We start from the raw sequence: 22,959 nt of genomic DNA, 5'->3' as shown, positions 1-22,959 counted from the left end.
ACCATACCCTAAGTAAGAGAAATTCTGGTTTCACAAAATCCAGCAAATACATGGTGTCAGGAGCTCGAAGCCAATCTGCAATGGATCTGTTCGTGGAGGATACCAATAAGCATTATTGCTCAAGGAGAGAATAATCAGGAATCCCAAGACAGGTTTCAAAACACTTATCCCCATTCCCTCCACTACCCTATTTGCTTTCTATTGTACTTTATATCCTCTAATACAGTATTTGATATGTATGAATGTTTATCCTACTATGACATAAGCTTTATGAAAAGAGATATTTTTTGTTTTGTTCACAGAAATATCTCCATTACCAAGAAAACATTGACATACATATTCATCAAAATAGATGAATACCTGTTTTTAACCACTTGTTAATTTTGCATCTATTCACTTTTTCTAATAGTAGAAATTTACAATACTGAAAATTTTCCTGAACCTTAGAATATTTTTTAACTTAAAAGGCTTCACATTTAAAACATGGTTTAATGTCTCCTACCCAACTTACTCTTCCATGTAAAATATAAAATAAACACCAGTTTATTCTAGAAAAGTCTAGTTTCAAGTGTCCAGCACTAATTATTGGGAGTTGGGAAGGAAGATGGTGAGATTATTAGGAAAGTTCTTGAACTAAGTAGAAATCATTTTTGTAAATGGTAACCAAGAATAGAATAATGCTAAGTGTTTCTGGCTTAACCAATCCTGAAACAACATGCACAATTAATAAAAAAAATTTTGGGCATTTTTTAATTGTCAGTGACATCAACTATAAAACAAAAATAAATTAAATTTGGCAATTACATTGCCAAAGACTAATATAGTAAAACATTGTTTATAGAAAAAATCTATATAACCTATAGTACTGAAGAGAATCAAAATCAGGTTAATCTAGTATAAGGAAAATAAACACATTCAGATAATTTAGTTTTACTACTGAGGTCAAAAACGAAGTCATACTATCATGGCAAGGGATAGAGTCAGGGGATGTGATACCTGTTATTGGTTTTTAAGTAGATCATAGCCAAAGCTAGAGTGGCACCTGGACAAGTTACATCCACATTTATGGTATCTCCTTCCTATTTAAAAGAAAAAAAAAGTTTATTCATGTAAAAGAATTCTGAATTGTTACAAGTTTTTCTAAATACTAGCCTATGCTTAAAATTAACAGATTTACAAACGTTGGTAAGAAAACTACTTTCACATTGACTTAACTTCCAGAATTTTGATTTGTTGCTTTATTTTGGACTTACTTTGATTTGATAACTTGGAGATTTATGCTTCTCCCTATGCATTCCTGCTTGAAAGCGCCTATGACCTCCAACCATGTACTGATAAAGCTGCTCAGGCACATTGAGATCAGACATACCTATCAAATTACTGCCATGCTGGAAAATGAAATAACAAACATGTAAAAAGGAAAGCTTATGGAATAAGATTCATAATACCCATGACAAAAGAATGAACTAACTTCAAAGCAAGGTATTTTGGGTTTTTTAAATTAAAATAACTATTACCCAAGACTTAATATTCAAACAAGTTCTTAATTATTCACACTAAGAATTACTTAGAGGTACCCGAGTGGCTCAATAGGTTGAGCATCCACTCAGGTCATGATCTCAGTTATGAGATCAAGTCCTGCGTCAGGCTCCATGCTCAGTGGGCAGCCTGCTGGAGATTCTCTCTCTCTCTCCTTCTACCTCTGCTCCTCCCCACCCCTGGTCTTGCACACTCTCTTTCTAAAATAAAAAATAAATCTTAAAAAAAAAATGAATTACAATACATATATGTTTAAGTTAAAACTTTCATTTCACAAATAAAGGCTTCAAAATACAGTTAATTATACTAACAATAAAAGAAAATATTAGGTATGCAAATGAAACCTGAACTATAAACACCTGAGTTCTTTTATTATTGTGCCTATGAAGTATTTCAGCAACAATAACTATAATAATAAACTTATTGAACACTTACTGTTTCTAGTACTTGTCTGTTTAACATGGATTAATTTACCTAATATAATTCTACCAAATAGCTACTATTTTAGATGAAGAAAGTAAAGCACACACAAAGCCCAAGGTTACAAAGCTAATAACCAGCAAAGTTGGCTATAAACAAGGATATAAAACAATCCATGGAGTTGCTTAACCACTTAACAACACTTAATGGATAGGACTCACTGGTCAGGAGCAAATCAAGATCCCAATTCCCAGTGTGCTACTTTTCCATTGCACCATCTGCCTCTTTAGTTCATGTGTCAAATGCAAAGAATCAAAAACCTAACAGATGGTGAACTTTCTTTATACAATTTAGTTTCAGTGTTAACACTGTATTGGTGGCTCTTAAGGAACCCACATTCCAGGTGACACAGTCATTTAATGAAATGTTAATTCATTTCATAATGAATTATGATAATTCTATACTATGTCTCATGGATATGGTTAAGATGGATCAAGGTGGTAGTGTATTCTGTCATAAAGCAAACAGTATGGCAACATTCTGAGATCCCAGTGAATACCAGGGTGCCAAAAGAAGGTCATGGTTTATCTCCAGCAACTACTATAGACACTTAAAGCTCCCCATCATACATACATTATCACAGTTTTCTTTTTCCTGTCTGGGGGGCGTTATCACTTCATCTCATATCTTAAATTCTTCAAGATATTTCATTCCCTAGGTTCATTTATGAACACTGACTTCTAAGCCAAGGGGATAAAAATCTTAAAGCTCCACTCTTCACTACAATTCTAACACTTTGAAGAATATCCAGGAAAGAAAAAAAGACGAGAATCAGGTTAAGTCATAGTGAGGTAGAGTGGTATTCAGAGTTAAATGTTAATATCATTTGTCTCAACATGCAAATGTCATAAATGAAGCATCTGAAGTTTCAGAGAGTACTTACCCCCAAGCAAACCATTCCCAGGGCCAAGCCAGCAGCTAAAGAGTAGGACTCTCTATCAGTGCAGTATTCCATTTCAGGACCAGGGGGCCGTCCTGTAAAACAGAAAATAACACAGTTCAAGCAGGCCTTCTATTGTATGTTTTAGAATTAGCTTTCTTTTTTTTTTTTTTAATTTTTTTTTAAATTTTTTTAAATTTATTTATGATAGTCACAGAGAGAGAGAGGCAGAGACACAGGCAGAGGGAGAAGCAGGCTCCATGCACCGGGAGCCCGACGTGGGATTCGATCCCGGGTCTCCAGGATCGCGCCCTGGGCCAAAGGCAGGCGCCAAACCGCTGCGCCACCCAGGGATCCCTAGAATTAGCTTTCTACTAAGAACCATGGATTCTATACAACCCCACTAGAAAGACAGGACATTATCACAAATGGTATTCACAACTATTGGTTTACAACAAAATAAAGCCCCATATGGTTCTTTGAATGTACTAATTTGAAAGCAGTGACTTTTAGACACTGTGAAACTTTGGGTTTTACTTAGAGAAAAACAAAAAAAATTATCAAGAAGTAGAAAAAAATATTTAAAGGGACGAGTGCTCAAACTGTTTTAATTTTTAAATCTTACATTTGGTTTTTGTTTTGCTATTTTCAATCTACTCACTAGTTATGGTAAACACATATTCAAACATTAATAATGGGAAGGAAGGATAATAAGTTTTTAAGCTAAATATTATGTTTCAGACACTTATTTTGAATCTATATGATACTGAACTCTATTATGGTAGAATTTGTGTGTGTGGATCCTACAACTCTGGCTTAATACAAAACTCATACTTTTAAAAAGCACCCCCTAATTCTAACTCTACCCTTTAGGGCAGCAAAATGTATTATACATAAAGAGCTCTCGGTCAAAGACAAAGTTCATAGTCCTGGCATTTTACCCACAGGAAAAAAAGGAATTAAAAAAATACATATATTATACAAATGTAACCAATATTACACAAAAATAGCAAAGAATTAGAAACTGAAAATTAAAAAAGAAGCAATTTACAGAACACCAATTCAATGAGATATTACACAATATGAAATTAATTTTTAAAAACATTTATGACGATATATGGAAAGGGCAATATAAAAACAGTATATATATACATTCTGACTGTAATTACATAAGAGTATACGCATATGAATCTAGATGAAATCCTCCATATACAACATGAAAAGGCTGTGCTGTGATTCACCTTGCAGATGAACAAGCTTTAAAAGCCACTCTTGAGTTTCTTCTTTTTTTTTTTTTTTTCTTTTTTAGAATTTATATTTTATTTCCAAGGTTCATCTTGAGTTTCTTCTGAATAAATGTTTCTTAGACCAACTTATGCTATAACATATCTTGGTAATAGAAAAATCCCAGTTTTGTGAATATTTCACACTGTAGTAGATTATATTGTTGGTGTCAATTTTTCACTGCTCAACAGTGCTTATATATATATATATATATGTATACATATATACACACACACACACACACACACACACACACACACATCCATACTCTTGACAATAGCCTTATGGTGGACTTGAACTCATGACTAGCTTTGGCCTGGGATCTTAGCTGGCATAATGTAAGCAATGGCATGAAATGTGCTTCCATTATTTGGTTCTCCCTCTTGACCGTTTGTTATCACCATAAAACAAGTGTGGGCCAAAAATAAGTCATCTGGAGTACAGCTGGAGCAGCATACCCACAGATCTACAGCCTAAAGCTGAGATGCTAGGCCAATTTTGTGGCTATTTGTTATGTAGCATTATTGTGGCAACAGCTAACTAACAATCATTCCAAAGAAAAATATATCTTCAACAATACATCCTGAAATATATGTAGGAAAGATCCTGAGTAGGATTGAACAAAGCAAGGAACTATATAAATTAGTGAACATAATAATGCCAAAAGCATTTCCAATTGTCAGAAAAAGATAATACAGAAGACACATTTCCAAAAGGTTTAGGCTCCATTAAAAACAGAGAAAATCCATTTCATTACCAACATACCCACCAGCACATAAAGGATTTTTGGAAAAGCAAGAGTCAATCACTTCCTTTCTCTTGGAAGTACTACTGTCCAACAGAATGAACACCATTTCTAGGGATCAAAATACTCAACTTTGCATTTCAAGTGCAGATCACTGCTAGATATTGCCTAGTAAAGACAAAGCAGGATAAATAGCACTCTCACGTATAATTAAGACCACAGGATGGGACGCCTGGGTGGCTCAGTGGCTGAGAGTCTGCCTCTGGCTCAGGTCGTAATCCCAGGGTCAGGGATCAAGTCCCACATTGGGCTCCATGAGGGAGCCTGCTTCTCCCTCTGCCTATTTCTCTGCCTGTGTGTGTGTCTGTGTCTGTGTCTCTCATGAATAAATAAATAAAATCTTTAAAAAAAAGAAAAAGACCACAGCCTACCTCATTAAATAGGATCTCTGGAGCTCAACAATGGGCTGGCCAAATAAACGTGCAGATTAATAATCTGCTCACTAGTATCAGCCTTGGAAAATATTACTTATACCATCTTTTTATATGGGTCAGAACATTCTAACAAAAGCTACTGTTTTTCCTTAATTTTATTACCATTTTTACTTTGGTCCCTATGGAGTGGGCAATCTATGCTGACAAAGACACAGTACTACAATTGCCATACCTATTTCAGCCAAGAGGACTTCTGCAGTATGCCTATGAGCTGTTCCTTGATATACAAGGCCAATGCCAACCACTGCAGCCACTTGGACATTGTGAGGAACATCAAGCTCTGTGGATGTTGGAGGTAAGAGGGCAGGAATGTGAATGCTAAGAAGCCGAGTAATTGACATATCCATGGTGCCTAGTTTAGCAGCAGAAACACCAAGGAGCAGTCCAATGCTTGTCATTTCATGACCCTAAGGTAGAAAGCAGAATGAAATATCAGTCACTACCAAATAAATACGTAGTCTTAAATAAAGTACTGCCTGCCAGTACTTTCAGTAAGTACTCTTGACAGGCACAGTGAGAAGCACCAAGAATACAATAGCAAACTAAACAGACACAATCCTTACTCTCATGATGCTAGACCCCCAATGGGGAAAAAAATGTTGAAGTAAAAATACACAAACATATTATTGAAAAGCAATATATTGAAAAATATAAAATAATACAAAGCAGTATTTTTTAAAAGCCTTATTTTGATTAGGAGGAGCTGAAGAATTATTAGGACTCTTCTAAGAAGCAAAACTTATATAATAGGACCTCAAGGATTAATATAAATTAGCCAGGAAAGTGGTAGAAAAGGAGGCACTCAGCTTTAGAAAGTAGGAGAAAATGAGGTCAGATGAGAGAAAACATGTAAATGGCTCTGATGTGATCCAGAAATAAACCCTCACAGTAATGGCCAAGTGACCACAGAGTGCCAAGACAATTCAATGGGAACAAAACAGTCTTCAGAAAATGGTGCTGTGATAATTGTAGGCCACATGCAAAAGAATAAAGCTGGACCACTTTCTTACATCACTCACAAAAATTAACTCTAAGTGGACCACGAAACTAAATATAAGAGCTAAAACTATAAAACTCCTAGAAGAAAACACATGTGTTAATGGGTTAGGACCATGGGTTAGGCAATGAGATATGACACCAAAGCATAACAAAGAAAAAAATAAATGAACTGGACTTCATTAAAATTAAAAACTTTTGTGCTTCAAAGATACCATCAGAAAGTGAAAGATAACCCAAATGGCAGAAATTTCTGCAAATCCTTTATCTGTTAATGGACTTCGTATCCAGTATACAAAGAATACAACTCAGTAAGATAGCCCAATTTTAAAATAAACAAAGGATCTGAATAGACATTTCTCCAAAGAAGACTTACAAATGGCCTATGAGCACATGAAAGGTCCTCAACATCATTAGCCATCAGGGAAATTGCAAACCAAAACAACGAGATATTACTTCACACCTACTAGAATGAGTATAATTAAAAAGACAGATAAATGTTGGTAAGAATCTGGAAAAACTAGAATGTATTGCTGGTGGGATTGTAAAAAGGTTACAGCCTCTCTAGAAAGTTTGGTAGTTCCTCAGAAATTTAAACAGCTACCATATGACCCAGCAATTCTACTCCTAGAAATACACCCAAGAGAAATGAAAACATACGTCCACACAAAAACATACATGTTTATAGCAGCACTGTTCATAACAGTTAAAGAGTAGAAATAACCCAGCTATCCACCAACTGATGAATGGATAAACACAGTATATCCACACAATAAAATATCTATTCAGCAATATAAAGGCATGAAGTGCTGATACATGATACAATATAAACAGACTGTGAAAACATTATGATAAGAGAAAGAAGCCAGTCATAAAAGACCACCTACTGAAGGATTCCATTTATATGAAAGGCCCAGATTCAGCAAATCCACAGAGACAGAAACGAGATCTGTGGTAGCTAGGGGCTGCAGGGAGAGGGAATGGAGGGCGACTGCTACTGCTTTGAGGGTCCTTTATGGACTGATAAAAATGTTCTAAATGTAACAGCAGTGGGGATCCCTGGGTGGCTCAGTGGTTTAGCGCCTGCCTTTGGCCCAGGGCGCGATCCTGGAGTCCCAGGATCGAGTCCCACGTCGGGCTCCTGGCATGGAGCCTGCTTCTCCCTCCTCCTGTGTCTCTGCCTCTCTCTCTCTATGTCTATCATAAATAAATAAATATTTAAAAAATAAAAATAAAAATAAATGTAACAGCAGTAATAGATCCACAACTCTTTGAACACACTAAAAACTACTGCACTGTATACTTTAAGTGGTGAATTTTTATGGCATAAAGGTAGAAGAGTTTATGCCAAGAAAGTTTGGTTTGCCAAACTCTGAAGTGGAAGAATGTGGTTTGCCAAGGGGCTAAAATGGCCAGTCCCTGTGGCTGGTGTGTGGGTAACAAGGAGCTGAGTGGTACAAAGTAAGGTTGGACAAGTAAGTGGGATCACATATGCAGAATGTGTATCAAGAACAATGAAGTACTTCTTTAAACAGTTTTGACCCGAGAAGTGATATATTCCCATTTATACTTTAGAAAGATTACTCTACCTGCTATGGGAAGAATGGATTGAGGGGTACAAGAATGAAGAAGGAAAAACAAACAGAACAATTAGGAGCTACTGTAGTGACCCAGAATGAGGCACACTGCCAGGAGCTGGGAGGCTCACCTTGGTCAAGTAGTCATGTATATTGAGAGTAGCCAGCTTGGTAAGATGTCCATTCAGACCCAGAGCCATGAGAAAGCCAGCATATTCATTGGCTAACTCAGCATGCTTGGGCTTATTGTAAACAATCCAAGCTGAGTCGATCTGGGAGGCAGGTGCTATCTTCAAGCCAGCAGCCACACCATTGTGGAAGCTGGCCCAGCTTGTCATGTTAGGAGGCACATCAATGTTTCCACTGTTAAGGTCTACTGTTGTGTTCCGAGGCGGGGCTCGTCCTATTCAGGCAAACAAATTTAAAATTGACAGAATAATTCATAAATCCAAAATTATTCAATTTATATTTTTAAGAATAGAGATTAGTTTTTCTACATTCGAAACCCTTAACCCCATAATAATTGGAATGATATTAGGTTACTATGAGTACTTAGACTTTAATACATGTGCATTAAATCTGATGCAAAGTGGAAAAGCCTCGTTCAAAATAAGTCATTGTCTGATGCTTGCTTCGGCAGCACATAATTATAAAATAATTCATTTGTCTGAAACTGGACAACTTTCTTACACTATATACAAAAGTAAACTCCAGATGGATTAAAGATCTACATGTGAGAACTGAAACCAATAAACTCCTAGAAGAGAACATGGGCAGTAATTTCTCTGACACAGGCCAAAGCAATGTGTTTCTAAGCTAAGTCTCCTCAAGCAGGGGAAACAAAAGCAAAAATAAACTACTGGGATTACATCAAAATAAAATGCTTTTGCAAAGCAAAGGAATCCAAACCATCAACAAAACAAAAAGGAAACCTGTTGAATGGGAGAAGATATCTGAAAATCATATATCTAATAAGGGATTAATATCCGAAATACATCAAGAATTTATATGACTGAACATTAAAAAAAAATCCTAATTAAAAACGGGAAGAGGACCTGAATAGACATTTTTCCAAAGAAGACATACAGATAGCTAACAGATATGAGAAGATGCTCAACATCACTCATCATCAGGGAAATGCAAATCAAAATCACAATGAAATATCACCTTACACCTGTCAGAATGGCTAGAATCAGTAAGACAAGAATTAACTAATGTTAGTGAGGATGTGGGGGGAAAAAGTAACCCTCGTATTGTTGGTGAGAATATAAATTGGTACAGTCACTGTAGAAAACAGTATGGAGGATCCTCAAAAATTTAAAAACAGAAATACCAGTTGATCCAATAATTCCACTACTGGTTATTTACCCTCCAAAAACAAAAGCATTAATTTGAAAAGATACATTCACTCTATGTTTACTGTACCATTATTTACAAGAGCCAATATAGGAAAACGGCCCAAACATTCATCAACAGTTGAATGAATAATGATGTAGTGTGTGCACGCACGCGCGCAAACACACACACAGGAATATTATTCAGTTGCTAAAAATGACGAGATCTTGCCATTTACAACAACGTGGATGAACCTAGAGGATGTTATGCTAAGTGAAATAAGTCAGAGAAAGACAATTATCATATGATCTCATTTATATGTAGAATCTAATAAACAAAAGAAAAGAGTAAACAAAGAACAGTATCAGGCCTAGGAATGCAGAGAATAAGCTGATGATCACCAGAGAAAAGAGTAAGGTGATGGATAAAGGAGAGTGGGAAATACAGGTTTCCAGTTATGGAACAAGCTAGTTATAGAAATAAAAGGTACAGCACTAGAAATACAGTCACTGCATGGTGACAGACAGTAGCTATACTTGCGGTGAGCATAACATGCAGTTACTAAATCACTATGCTGTATACCTGAAACTAATGTAACGTTGTACATCAACTATAATCAAATAAAATGTTTAAATAAAAAAATTTTTAAGAATAAAATAATTCATTTTCCTTTTGGCTAAAATACATGGGGCTATAAGATAACTGATACCAATTTAACTTTATACAGATCTGACTAGGATACCCACTACTTCAAAATCTTTCTTTCACACAGAAGTAAGCTTATTAATATAAAGTGAAGATTAACATCACAGTTAAACTATATGAATAATAAATTTCAACCTGTGACTGATGACACTGATGTGAATTTCATATATGCCATCCTACAGTTGTCTCTGGACATTAATGAAAAATACACTGTAAAATGAGATGAGGACCTTTATAAATTTGCTCTCTTACTATATGTGTTTCTCCCTCTGTACAAGTAATTATATGCCCTTGTTAAAAATGCCAAATTGCATTCAGAAAACCCTATTTTAAAAAAAGCATCATTTTATAGACCTGAGTTACCCAGTGAACCATAAAGAGTATTTGCTAAATTAAGTTTTATGGTCAACTTCTGTCAGAACACTGTTAATTAAATGTTCATGATTCTACATGCTCTGTGAATTCCTTTTCCTGAGTCTTTTAGTTCTCTTTTGGATCTCCACTGTGTACAGGCAAATACCAAATTCTTTTTATATCTTTAATGCTCTGTATTAACTACATCAGGTCATAGATGAATATTAAAATAACTATTCTATAAATATTGCATAAAATTATACAGTTCACTACAAGTTTGAAAATACGGTTTTAAAGGAGTTCTGAAATTATGTAAAATAAATTTCAGATAGATCCACAATGTCTTAATTAGAGTGTGTATGCACATACTCACACACAAAGTACAATATATTTGCTTTTACCATATGCTTTGAGTACCTAAGAGCTAACTCAAATGCTGGTATATGACAGTGTCACACTGGGTGACAAGTTCATGAGGTGTACTTTTAACTTCTAAAAAGGCAGAAATTAATAATGAAAAAACAAGTGAACTTTCTAAAACAATTCATCATGTGCATAAAACAAGAGTATTTACACAAGAGAAAATGACTGGCAAAGGGTAAAGCAAATTTTCTTCAATAAGAATAACATACAAAAGTACTAATACCAGTGTAAGTTAAGGAGCTATCTTAAGAAAGTATCTTGTCCTAAATTAATTTATTATTAAAATAAGATAATAACAGTTTTTTGGAGGGGAGCTTACCAGAATGGCTAAAAGAAATAAAAGTTTGGACTAATGTCAGAAACACATTCTGAATATACAAATTTAACTAAATGTATTCAAGGAAAAAAAAGTGATTCATATATATTTATTAATACCCATCCACTTATCACTGCCCAAACTTAATACATTAACATTTGCCAGTTTTGCATGAGGTTCTTTTCTTTTTAATTCAAATTCTTTATAAACAAAAACCTTTTAACAGTTGAAAGACTAACAGAATGAACACCTCTATGCCCCTTTCACCATGAAGACTCAGTTATTATTCAGATTTTGCCACACTGCTTCATCTCTGGGAGAGAACCATTCAAGTACTGAAGGTAACTCTGCTTCTTCTGTCTCTAAATAAGATTAGTGCTCCAGAATAGGTATAATTTGGAGATGAAATGTGATCTCATTTTCCATATGTTATTAAAAGTATATGCTCTCCACATACCTGAGTGGGACCCTGGATTTTTTTAAATTATGAAACTTAAGACATTGTGGAATTATACTGATATATTATACTATACATGACTGTGTGTATGATATGTACATTTCGTACAAGTCTCATAAAACCACACATATTATACTTCAGGGATTTTCAATAATTTCAATTGCACACAACTGTCACCTTTAGAACATATTCACACAAGCATCAGGTGAACATGCACTATAAAACCCATTGAAATCAATACTAGGAAATGAGCACACTTAGATCTCGCAGAAGTAAAAATCCACACAACCAATCAGAAAGGTAATATGAATGTATATTACATCAAAGCCTTAAAATATTGCTGTCCTAGGAGTTCTAAAGCAACTAACCTAAATAACTATACTCTGACAGCATGGTTATAATAGCAAAAAAACCTGATAATTTCCAACAAAATCAGATTCTTTACATAAACTATTTTACAACTATTTGTGTAAAATACAGCAAATAAAAATTAAGTTATTGAATAAAAATATCTGTACACAATACCTACCTACACATATACATAATATAATTGTGTATCTATGTGTACGAGATATGAAAGGATGCTCACTCTACAGTAAATTTAAAAACAATGTCTAAAACAGATTTAATTTTTCCGAGAATATATAATATTACAAACTAGAAAAATAAAACTGAGAACCATATATACCAAAACGCTAACACTCTAGCAAACAGGACTACTATATTACACATGAGCATTTTTTCTTTATGCTTAGTTTTTTTTTGTTTCTGAATGAGGAGATGATATATTCGTAATAACATATAACAAGACACATTAAGATACAAAGTTTTTACATATTATACTTTAAGACTAAAGTTCAGTAATCTCACCATCATCAATATCTTTCTAAACTTTCCCAAGTGCCTTTCCATATCATGAAATGATCTCATTAAAAGCAAATTTAGTAATGGGCTACATGCTATTTCCCACAATATTTAGTTTGATTTGCTATTTGAGCTTTGACAACTGCTAGAGTGGTTGATATGTGAAATCACTGGGGATAGAAAGAACATTTCTTTGGTTTTAACTAATTCAATAACTTCACTAAAAATATACTTAATCATTTTCCTTTCTCACTGAGACCAGAATTTAACATACCTGTCAAATTCAATTTAGGAATAGGCAGTGGTTCCGTTGGAACAGGATGGTATGAAAATAGGGTAAACATTCCTCGTCCTACTGGAAGGGCCATAGTTCGCTGACACAACTGGAGCAATCTATAATTAAAATCAAAACCAACATGTAAAAAATTTGTAAGCAAAAGAAAAACTGGAATGCAATTCACAGTTAAGTATTCCAAAAGAAGAACTTCTATGTAAGATGAAATCACATCAGAGTAAATTCACACAAAGATGTGGATGAATCATCCAAACATGGTTATTCTCACTTTTATTCTTGTTCCCCTTAGAAACTCTAAGGGAGAGATACATTTCCTTTCTTTTGTTTCATATTTGCTTTGAGTGAAAACCAACTGGTCTATAAACCAAGCTAACTTTCCCTCGGCAACCAAAAAGAAAAATCTAAAATTCCATTCTGGGGGGATCCCTGGGTGGCTCAGCGGTTTGGCGCCTGCCTTTGGCCCAGGGCACGATCCTGGAGTCCTGGGATCGAGTCCTGCGTCGGGCTCCCGGCATGGAGCCTGCTTCTCCCTCCTCCTGTGTCTCTGCCTCTTTCTCTCTCTCTCTGTCTCTCATAAATAAAAATAAATAAATAAATCTTAAAAAAAAAATTCCATTCTGATGCTAAAAGGCTCAAAGGAAAATACTACATTTACATTTCCTCATTTTGTCTCAGGAGTGCCGCCTATGTGACGTGTACACAAGAAAGGAAAGTAAGTCCCTATACTGGAGGTGACAAGTTCCTGGTATTTCCAGGGGAAAAATAATTAGTTTCACTTATATAATAACTAAGACTTATAGGATTAATAATACAATAAGTTGCTATATTCAGGGTTAAAATGGCTTCTATGGGCCATATTTTGAAACTAGTACACTACTCTTAATTTTTTCTATGTTAAATCACATTCCATGTAGCCACTTAAAGCAAAATCAAACAAACTGTGGAAATAGGGGCAGTTAAAATCAGGAAAACACTTAACAAAATTTATGCCTGAAGACACAGAAATATCCCATCAGAGGCTAACATTTTCTCTGCAGACAAAACTATTTATAAGCACATTCTCTCCCTAACTATACATACAGCTGCTTTTCTAGTTTTTTTGGTGAGAAAAATCTGCTGTCCCAAGATTCTTCAGGAACACTGCCCCATGTTAATTTAGAATCAGAAAAAAATCCAAGGCCAAAGAACTTTTTAGCAGAAACTTTAAACATAATCCACAAAACTGTAATGAAAACAATAATACTGTAATCCCTTCTATCTGAGATATCAATGATTAGAAAGATAAAAACAAAACAAAAAAACTAAACTAGCATCACAGAATCAATGAGCTCAGTTAATGATCATGGCTAATGCACTGAGCTTTACTACGTACTGGGCAGTGTCCTAAACACTAGATAGATATAATTCACTCTACACACAGAGCAACCATATGAGGTATGAATGCTATAATTATGCCTATTCTTATAGTTGAGACAACTGAGGCAGCAAGAAGTTAAGTAATTCATCCAAAGACATCCAGTGGCCAAGAAAGGCTCCAGAGCCCATGCTAGCCACTATGCTCCCACACAACTTCTCTGTCCCTCAGCCTCCTCAGCTACAGGTGACAAACACCTAGGTACACATGGAAGAGGAAACAGGGAGGCAGAGAGGAAACAGGGAGGCAGATTAGGACTAACTCAGATCTTCGGCACCCTGTGGCTATGTGTGGATGCTCCTTCCTCTTAAAGCAGGACTACTGTGAACAAAGCAAGGAGAACCAGAAAATAGTAGTGGAAAGTAACAGGTGACAGAGACAAGACAGGTAACAGGACAGGAGAGAATTTTCAAATATAAATTGAACTGTCCTAAGACAACAACTCTAGAATCTCATGAGATGGTTACTACTGAATATTACAATTATCAAGGGATATAACATATGTTAGAAAGTGGCAATAGAGAAGACTTATAGTGTATTCCCTATAATATCAGAAAAAAATACTGATATCAAGTTGAAACTACACTAAAACATTTATACATATACACACATTTTTTTCCTCATCAAAATACAGAAGAATGAGCTCAGTGTTTTGCTTTGATGTAAATTCTTAAGGTAACTAAGCAAAATAGTCTGAGTCATCTTTTTTAAATAGCACACAACTATAATTCGAGAGGAGTAGGGTCACTTATATCATCAGGTACTCTTAAGTTATCAAATGCCAAAACATTTTGAAAAAACAGTATGTTTTACTGAGGTTGGATAAAAACTTAAAATACACGGTACTTTTAACTCTGAACTATTCTTTTAGGGTTTTTAGAGTTACAAAACACTGACAAGAGACAACAACGTGTTTCCTTCACCTGTTTTCTTTTTCCTCAATGAACTCATGGTCACTGAGTTCTGGGTACTGTACAACATTGACACGGACGGGATGTGCACTTTGAAGAAGCCTTCGCACGTCCTGCACTCTTAAATCTTCACTCCATATTAACGACATAACCTCCTGATTCATGTCATTCATTCCATCATCTTCCTCCTCAGTTTCTGTTCCTGAAGGAACATCTGATGAGAGCACCTGAGTAACAGACTTGGTTGTAATAATAACTTAAAAACCAATCACCATGCACTTATTGATCACTAGAATATACAGGATGATGTACTGTGACTCTATCATACAGAGAATATATGTATTCTAAAGCAAGGCTGTTTTGGGTTCACAGTGTATCCTAGGACTCTACTCTAGAAGTCTTTTTTAAAAGTACAATTATATTGCCCACTTCGGAAAATTACTGAGCCAACGGAAAACATTAAATTCAGAACAATAATCAGAAAGCTGATTCTATTGAGAGAAACATTCTAAATAAATTATAAAAATCTAACTGTAGGGATCCCTGGGTGGCGCAGCGGTTTAGCGCCTGCCTTTGGCCCAGGGCGCGATCCTGGAGACCCAGGATCGAATCCCACGTCGGGCTCCCGGTGCATGGAGCCTGCTTCTCCCTCTGCCTATGTCTCTGCCTCTCTCTCTCTCTCTGTGTGTGACTATCATAAATAAATAAAAATTTAAAAAAAAATCTAACTTCATCCTAAATATCATAAAAAGGTAACAAATTACTGCAAGCAGAATATGAAACCCATTCACTATCACTAAAGAACCCACACAAACATAAATATTATATTCGATCAATATAAACATAAAAAAACAACCTGGAAGGATATATGTCACAGACTAGAGGAAGTTGAACAATATTTTCTTACTTTAATACTTTAAATGGACCATGATCAATTTTCACCTTGTTTTTAAATAAAGATGTCTTAAAATTTTCTTAATCAGAAAGCAGCTGCAGCAAAACAAATGAAGAGGTTTAATCCCTTGATTATCATTGTCCTCAGAAGCTCAACATGTGTTTTCTATGAGCTTTCCCCATCCAAATAATTCAATCACACTGCAACCTAGATGTGAGTAGCGTGAAATCTTCTCATTTCCTCAAGAACTTTATACTCCTCTTTTTTTATAGAGATTTTATTTATGTGAGAAAGAGACTGAGAACAAGTGGGGGGAGAAGCAGAAGGAGAAGCAGACTGGAGCAGGGAGCTCTATGTGGGACTCAGTCTCAAGACACTGAGCTCATGACCTGAGCTGAAGGCAGATTCTTACCTGACTGAGCCATTCAGGCACCCTGGAAAGAATTTTACACTCCTTTAACAAAAGATTAAAACGCCAAAGTTTCGTAACATAATGTAGAAGCCTAAAAATAATGATAGCAGATAATGACTTACCCTCTTATTTAGTTCATAAATATTCATTATGGTTCCTATGGAATATAACTTAACTTAAAAGAAACTATTCTCCCGTATGAGTTAGCTATAAAGTATAGATCCAAATAGCTGATAAACTGAATTTAGATGAGTCATAAAAGGTAGCCTCAAATAAAATTAAACGGTAGCCTCAAACAACTGAACAAACTGAATTTAGATTAGAATTACTTAAAATGACATCTAAATACAGATCAAATGGGATTCCTGTGTGGCTCAGGGGTTTAGCCCCTGCCCTCGGCCCAAGGCATGATCCTGGAGTCCAGGATCGAGTCCCACATCGGGCTTCCTGCATGGAGCCTGCTTCTCCCTCTGCCTGTGTCTCTGCCTCTCTCTCTCTGTACCTCCCATGAATAAATAAATATCTTAAAAAATAAATAAATAAATAAATACAGATCAAAGATTATCAATACCATTTGGTTTTAGTGCTAATGATGTTCAACTGCTCTCACTCACTGTAAGAAATGAGGTCTACATGCTAAAATTTATCTTGGTAAAGCAAAGTATAATCATATTATTAGCATTAAAAAAAAAGGTTTTCTGTTTAAAGTAGGACAAATACTAATTCAACTACTATAGGAGTATGGGTTAAAAGAGATGTGCTGGGCCAATCGAGGTGGAGATGAGGTCCCACGGAAACTGCTTCTCTCACAGATCCAGTAGGCAACTATGATGTTAGGAATAAAATTTTGATATAGATTTTGGAGCTCCAAAGAAGCATTAATAGCCTAAGTCCTAATATGGATTACAAAGTTACAATATTTTGATTGATATGTGTTGGTTCAAAGCTGATATGAGATGAGGCAAATTTGTGCTGTTCTCTTGGGGAATATAAAAACTAACTACAAGCAGGGCAACTCAGTGGCTCAGTTGGCTAGGCATCCAACTCTTGATTTAGGCTCAAGTCATGACCTCAGGGTTGTGAGATCAGCTTCATCATATTGGGCAGAGCTTGTTCAGGATTTTTTCTCCCTCTCTCCCTCTTTCCCTGCCCCTCCCCTACTCTCCCCTCGCCTCCGTCCCTCTCCCTCTATTCCTGCTCACCCCACCCCCACCCCTGCTGGCTTCCTCTCAAAAAAAAGTACAAGAGTCACTAGGAGTGGGAAAGCCATCCCTGCATCCTCTATGATCCTTACAGTAATGCAGTGCTACCATTTACATTTTTTTAAGTTAAACAGTTCTAGAAAAAGTAGTTAAAACTCCATTTTTAAGTTTTAAAAGAGGCTAATTATTAAAAGAGATAATTGGAGAATAATGACGCATTTCATTTTCTATTTGTAGGCTTCTTAGAACCCATTCTTCATAAAAGCAGAGGAAGACTGGCAAAGGCTAGAATTTCAGGACAAATAACCTAAGACATCTTTTTTTTTTAAAGATTTTATTTATTTATTTATTTATTTATTTATTTATTTATTTATTTATTTATGAGCGACAGAGAGAGAGAGAGACGCAGAGAGACAGGCAGAGGGAGCAGCAGGCTCCATGCAGGGAGCCTGACATGGAACTCAATCCCGGGTCTCCAGGATCACGCCCTGGGCTGAAGGCAGCGTTAAACCACTGAGCCACCCAGGCTGCCCCCTAAGACATCTTCTAAACAGCTTTAGTATCCCCCATTCCAGTTCCCAAAAAAATTCTTTCCTGGGGCTTTAGTTTTCTATGATTAAACAAATATATCTATACCTATTTAAAAAGTTAAATTCGGGGAGTCTGGGTGGCTCAGCGGTTGAGCATCTGCCTTCAGCTCAGGGCGTGATCCTGGATCTGGGGATCGAGTCCCACATCAGGCTCCCTGCTTCTCCCTCTGCCTGTGTCTCTGCCTCTGTGTGTGTGTGTCTCTCATGAATAAATAAATAAAATCTTAAAAAAAAAAAAAAGTTAAATTCAAGAAATTCAACACATCAAAAATATATAAAAGAGAATAGAGCTAGATATTCAAATTGAGGATGTATGTACTCACCTTTTTTCTATGTAATAGTTACAAAGTAGTTAATTACCAATATGATACAAGTAGAGAAAGAGTCATGGTAGTGGATCTACTGACTCAGCACTTATCCTGACTCAAAGAAATATCTAGGCAAGGCAGAGCCTTCATAAACCTTGTTCCCATGTTCAACTTATAAAGGAGAAGACCTGCACAATTATAAACTCCATATGGCATACAAAAGACAAACATATATACTTGTAAAAAGACAAGAGAAAAAACGAGTAGTTCTACTTTGATTTTGAGACTAAAGCTAAACTTTGAACTTCTATGTTGACACTCACAGATTTCCCTTTGGGTAAGTTTCCTTCGCAGGCCTGCTTGGAAAGATCCTGACGTCCTATCAGGAGACAGACAGCTTCTGGCCAGTCTGAAGCAGGCTGTTCTCGACAGTGGTAAATTGCATCTCTGATAGGAAGAGCAATTCCAAAGGGAAGAGTTTCCAAGTCTCTTAAAGTGAAACCTTATAATGAAAGGGAGAATATTTCTCATTCAGACCTGCCACTGTCCCAATTATCCTAACTAAAGTTAATCGACATCTATCCTGACAAAACAGAAATCAATTTTATTCATCTTACTACCAGACTAGTGTCCTGCCATCAAGCATTAATATAAAAGGCCCCTTTAAAAGAACTCCTAAAAACCTTAAGAAAAAGGGAAACGACCCAATTGTAAAGACAGGAGGGACAAAAAGACATTTCCCAAAGTGGAAACACAAATGGGCAATAAACATATGAAAAGTGATTATGAAAGTTCAAATTAAAACTACTAAAAATATAATTTCACACTCACTTGATAAATATTAAAGCAAATCAATAGCAGATGTTTGCAACTAAATGGAGCAACAGTAATCCCCACCCACAGCTGGTAGTAGTATCATCACTTTGGAAAACATGTGACATGTACAGATAGGTCCCCCTCTGTGGCCCATTAACGGCCACACAGAAACTTGTGCACATGTGCACCAGGACATAAGTACTAAAATATTCAGTAGTGAATATTTTCACTATGACAAAAAGGGAAGGGAGGAAGCAGCCCCACTGCTATCATCCAATAGAATGGATAAATAAATGGTGCTGTAGTCAAACAATGGAGTATGCAGCACTGAAAATGAATGACCTACTGCTACAGGAATCAACATGGATGGAGTGAAAAAAAATAATTTATATCTATATCCATTTATATGAAGTTCAAAGACATATAACACCAACCAATATATGAAGATGATAAAACTATGAAAGAAAGGAGATAATACAAAATTTAGGTAGGGCCAAGAGTACCTGTAGCAATAGGGTATATGAGAGGAAGATTATCACCTGAAGCAGAGATGCAGAGCCTTCTAGTACACCAGAAATGTTCTATTACTAATGGTAGGTGACTAGTACACAAAAATGTTTCACTTTATTATTATTCTCTAAACATATATTTTATACATTCTGTTGTATTATACCAAACTTCATATTTAAAAATTTTCAAATCTCAAATAAATTAACATTTATTTTCCTATAGTGATTTTCTATTATTTAATATCGAAAGTTGAGGAATTATTGAGGTAAAAACATTTCCTTATATGAGAATAACACTTTTATTAAATATTATATGACATACCAATGGACAGAACTCATCTAATATTTTTCAGCAGAAGTGTCCTACCTGCAATACTATATGACAATTATTGTAATTTTCAAGGGAGCATATAAAAAAAAGCGAAAAACTAAATCATTTAGAATATTCCTTAAATAAGAATTTGGAAATCCAAATTCATTATACCATTCATTACACCACATTCAACAAATTATTACTTTATAACATACTATTACATAATACTATCTATCATTTTTTGTATCTTCATATCCAAAATTTAAAAAAAAATTCTTTAGTCCTTTACTTTCAAAAAAAAAAAAAATGTCTTTAGTATCTTACTCCGTTTAAAGCCTAAAAGCACTGGCTTTGGCAAAAGAATAAGGAACTCCTTTCCTCCCCTTCCCCTTTCCCAGCTACATCCTCATCTTGGAGTCTAAATCACTAGCTTAGATCCTTCAAAAGCATTCCCTGAAGTCTCTGTATAATTACTTTTAGATTTTGCCAGACATACTCCCTTCTGATACCTAAGTATTACAATGGCTTCAAGTTTGAACATGGAGTGATTATAGGTCTCCATTCTGAAGAGGCCAGTCTGCAGAGCAAATAAACATTTCTTACCTGCCAAGAGATAAAAAGCTGGTATGCCAGCATTATGATATGGAAGGTGTGACAGGGAAAGGAAGTGTGGCTTGATGGGCCATGATCTTGGTCCTGCAGGACCTTTCACAGAGTGAGAGCTCCTTTTCTGCCTCTCTGTTCTAGCTGACTGTGAGGAAACAGGGCCAATGGACGAAGCAGGTGGTTCTCACCAGCATCTCAAAGACATGAAAAAAGTAACAAGGACTATCTTACCTACATTCGTCATCCAGACAACTAATCGTTCAGCTAGACTAGAAAGTGATGTAGAATGCCTGAAACTGAACCTATGAGGGAATAAAACATGAAGTTATGAAACAGTAAACATAATAGTGTTTTATATTTTTAATATATAAGCGCAATCTGAATAAAAGTCACCTGTTTTCTTCTTGTTCTGCTTGTGACTTTTGGGGGGCTAAAAGGCAACAAAATGAAATTTTAATAGTTATCTTCACAAAGAAAACATATCACATGTAGAAGACATTTGGAAATAAAAATTCATTAATGAACAACTCCTAAAAAACAAAATAAGCAGTCCTCTGGTAGGCTGGAAAGTGTAATAACTTCCCTGAGGCTATAAAATAGTCCTTTTACATACAATGAAAAATAAAATTTGTTAGATCTGAAGTACTGGTCTCTGAAAATCAGCTATGGACTACAGCCTGTAACAGTACAAAAGGTCACCTCTAAAATGAGGCAAGACATGGCCTCTAAAGCAAACACTTAGGAAATTTTTCATTTTGGGGGCAGCCCAGGTAGCTCAGCGGTTTAGTGCCGCCTACAGCCCAGGATGTGATCCTGGAGGCCCGGGATCAAGTTCCACGTCGGGTTCCCTGCATGGAGTCTGCTTCTCCCTCTGCCTGTGTCTGCCTCTCTCTCTCTGTGTCTCTCATGAATAAATAAATAAAATCTTTAAAAAAAATAAAAATAAATAAAATAAATAAAATGAGGCAAGAAATGGCCTCTAAAGCAAACACTTAGGAAATTTTTCATTTTTTAATTTCAATTCTGATATCAACATTCATAAAAATTTGTTTTGGGGAAAAAAATTGTTTTGGGAAACCTAACATTATTACACTGACTTACCTATAGTTATTCTTGATAAATACTGTGAGGATTCCTCAGAAACAGAGCTCTCATTACCAAGTATATAGAGTGCAATACTCTGCAAAAGAAGAAAATTAACATTATTTTTTAAACAGATGAGGCATAATTACATATAGGAAAATTCATCCATTTTACATGTACAGCTCTGAGTTTTGACAAAGATCATATAATAATATAACCACTACTATAATCATGATATAGAACACTTCCATCATACCAAAAAGTTCCCTTATACCCTCTGTAGTCACCCCACTCCTCCTTCACCTAGCACAGGAAACAACCCACCTGTTTTCTTTCCCCATAGTTTTGCCTATACTACAATGTCAAATAAATGGAATCTTAAAATATGTAATCTTCTGTGTCCTACTTGTTTAACTCAGGAAGCCTCTGAGACTCATTCACATTACGGCATGTATCAGTGATTTGTTTCTCTTTATTGCTGAGTAGTATTCCATTGCACAGATGTACCAAACTCTCTCTATTCATAAACTGATAGACACTTGGATTGTATCTGGTTAGGTGAACCCTAACTCACACATTTCTTCCTGTGGCCTTCAAAGTTCTCATTTGAATATTTGCTCCTTGCTACTACTACCAAGAGCTGAACCTGCAGTAGCTTTTTTTTTTTTTTTTAAGAAGGTAAAACGATTCTATTAAAATTTTACTACTATGCTGGAGCATCTTAAAAATCCTAAATTCCAAACCAATATAACCACTGCAAATGACATACTCCTGAACCTAGCTGACATCATATCTAACAAAGAGAAGTCATAATATGAATATCTACAAGTTGACTAATATAATTTAAGTTGGGAGGCTGACCAACTTGGTATATTCATATTTCTGATTCCTCTGTGTGGCTAGATACTATACCAAGTCTCTCCCGATCCCAACCCCCAAGCAGAGTAGGGCAGGACCAATATACCAGGTGATTTCACTTAAATGTTTTGACACAAGCATCAAGGGATGTGAAAATTCTGGGACAAACCTGCTCTTGATATTTTTGTGAATGTATTTAATGCCACTGAATTAACTGTATTTTTAAAAATAGTTAAAATAATATTATGCATATTTTACCACCATTCTTAAAAAGCAGAATGACTATTCTACATATCTG

General features: G+C 35.6%; 1 protein-coding gene across 3 annotated transcripts in view; it reads right to left on the bottom strand.

Moving 5' to 3' along the window:
* ANAPC1 (anaphase promoting complex subunit 1) overlaps positions 1-22,959 on the bottom strand; it is a 104,983-nt gene that overhangs the window by 42,944 nt on the left and 39,080 nt on the right. For all 3 annotated transcript variants that reach the window (XM_041756891.1, XM_041756894.1, XM_041756893.1), the window contains exons 22-33: positions 21,822-21,900; positions 21,114-21,150; positions 20,952-21,022; positions 18,800-18,978; positions 15,082-15,296; positions 12,724-12,842; positions 8,127-8,398; positions 5,595-5,829; positions 2,903-2,994; positions 1,254-1,388; positions 997-1,079; positions 8-86 (exon numbers count right to left, since the gene is read on the bottom strand). In XM_041756891.1, the coding sequence (XP_041612825.1) occupies positions 8-86; positions 997-1,079; positions 1,254-1,388; positions 2,903-2,994; positions 5,595-5,829; positions 8,127-8,398; positions 12,724-12,842; positions 15,082-15,296; positions 18,800-18,978; positions 20,952-21,022; positions 21,114-21,150; positions 21,822-21,900 (1,596 nt within the window). The remainder of the gene's footprint in view (positions 1-7; positions 87-996; positions 1,080-1,253; positions 1,389-2,902; positions 2,995-5,594; positions 5,830-8,126; positions 8,399-12,723; positions 12,843-15,081; positions 15,297-18,799; positions 18,979-20,951; positions 21,023-21,113; positions 21,151-21,821; positions 21,901-22,959) is intronic.

Source organism: Vulpes lagopus, chromosome 5, assembly GCF_018345385.1.
Source record: "Vulpes lagopus strain Blue_001 chromosome 5, ASM1834538v1, whole genome shotgun sequence".
Taxonomy (NCBI): Eukaryota; Metazoa; Chordata; class Mammalia; order Carnivora; family Canidae; genus Vulpes; species Vulpes lagopus.
This window is presented reverse-complemented; position numbering and strand designations above follow the sequence as displayed.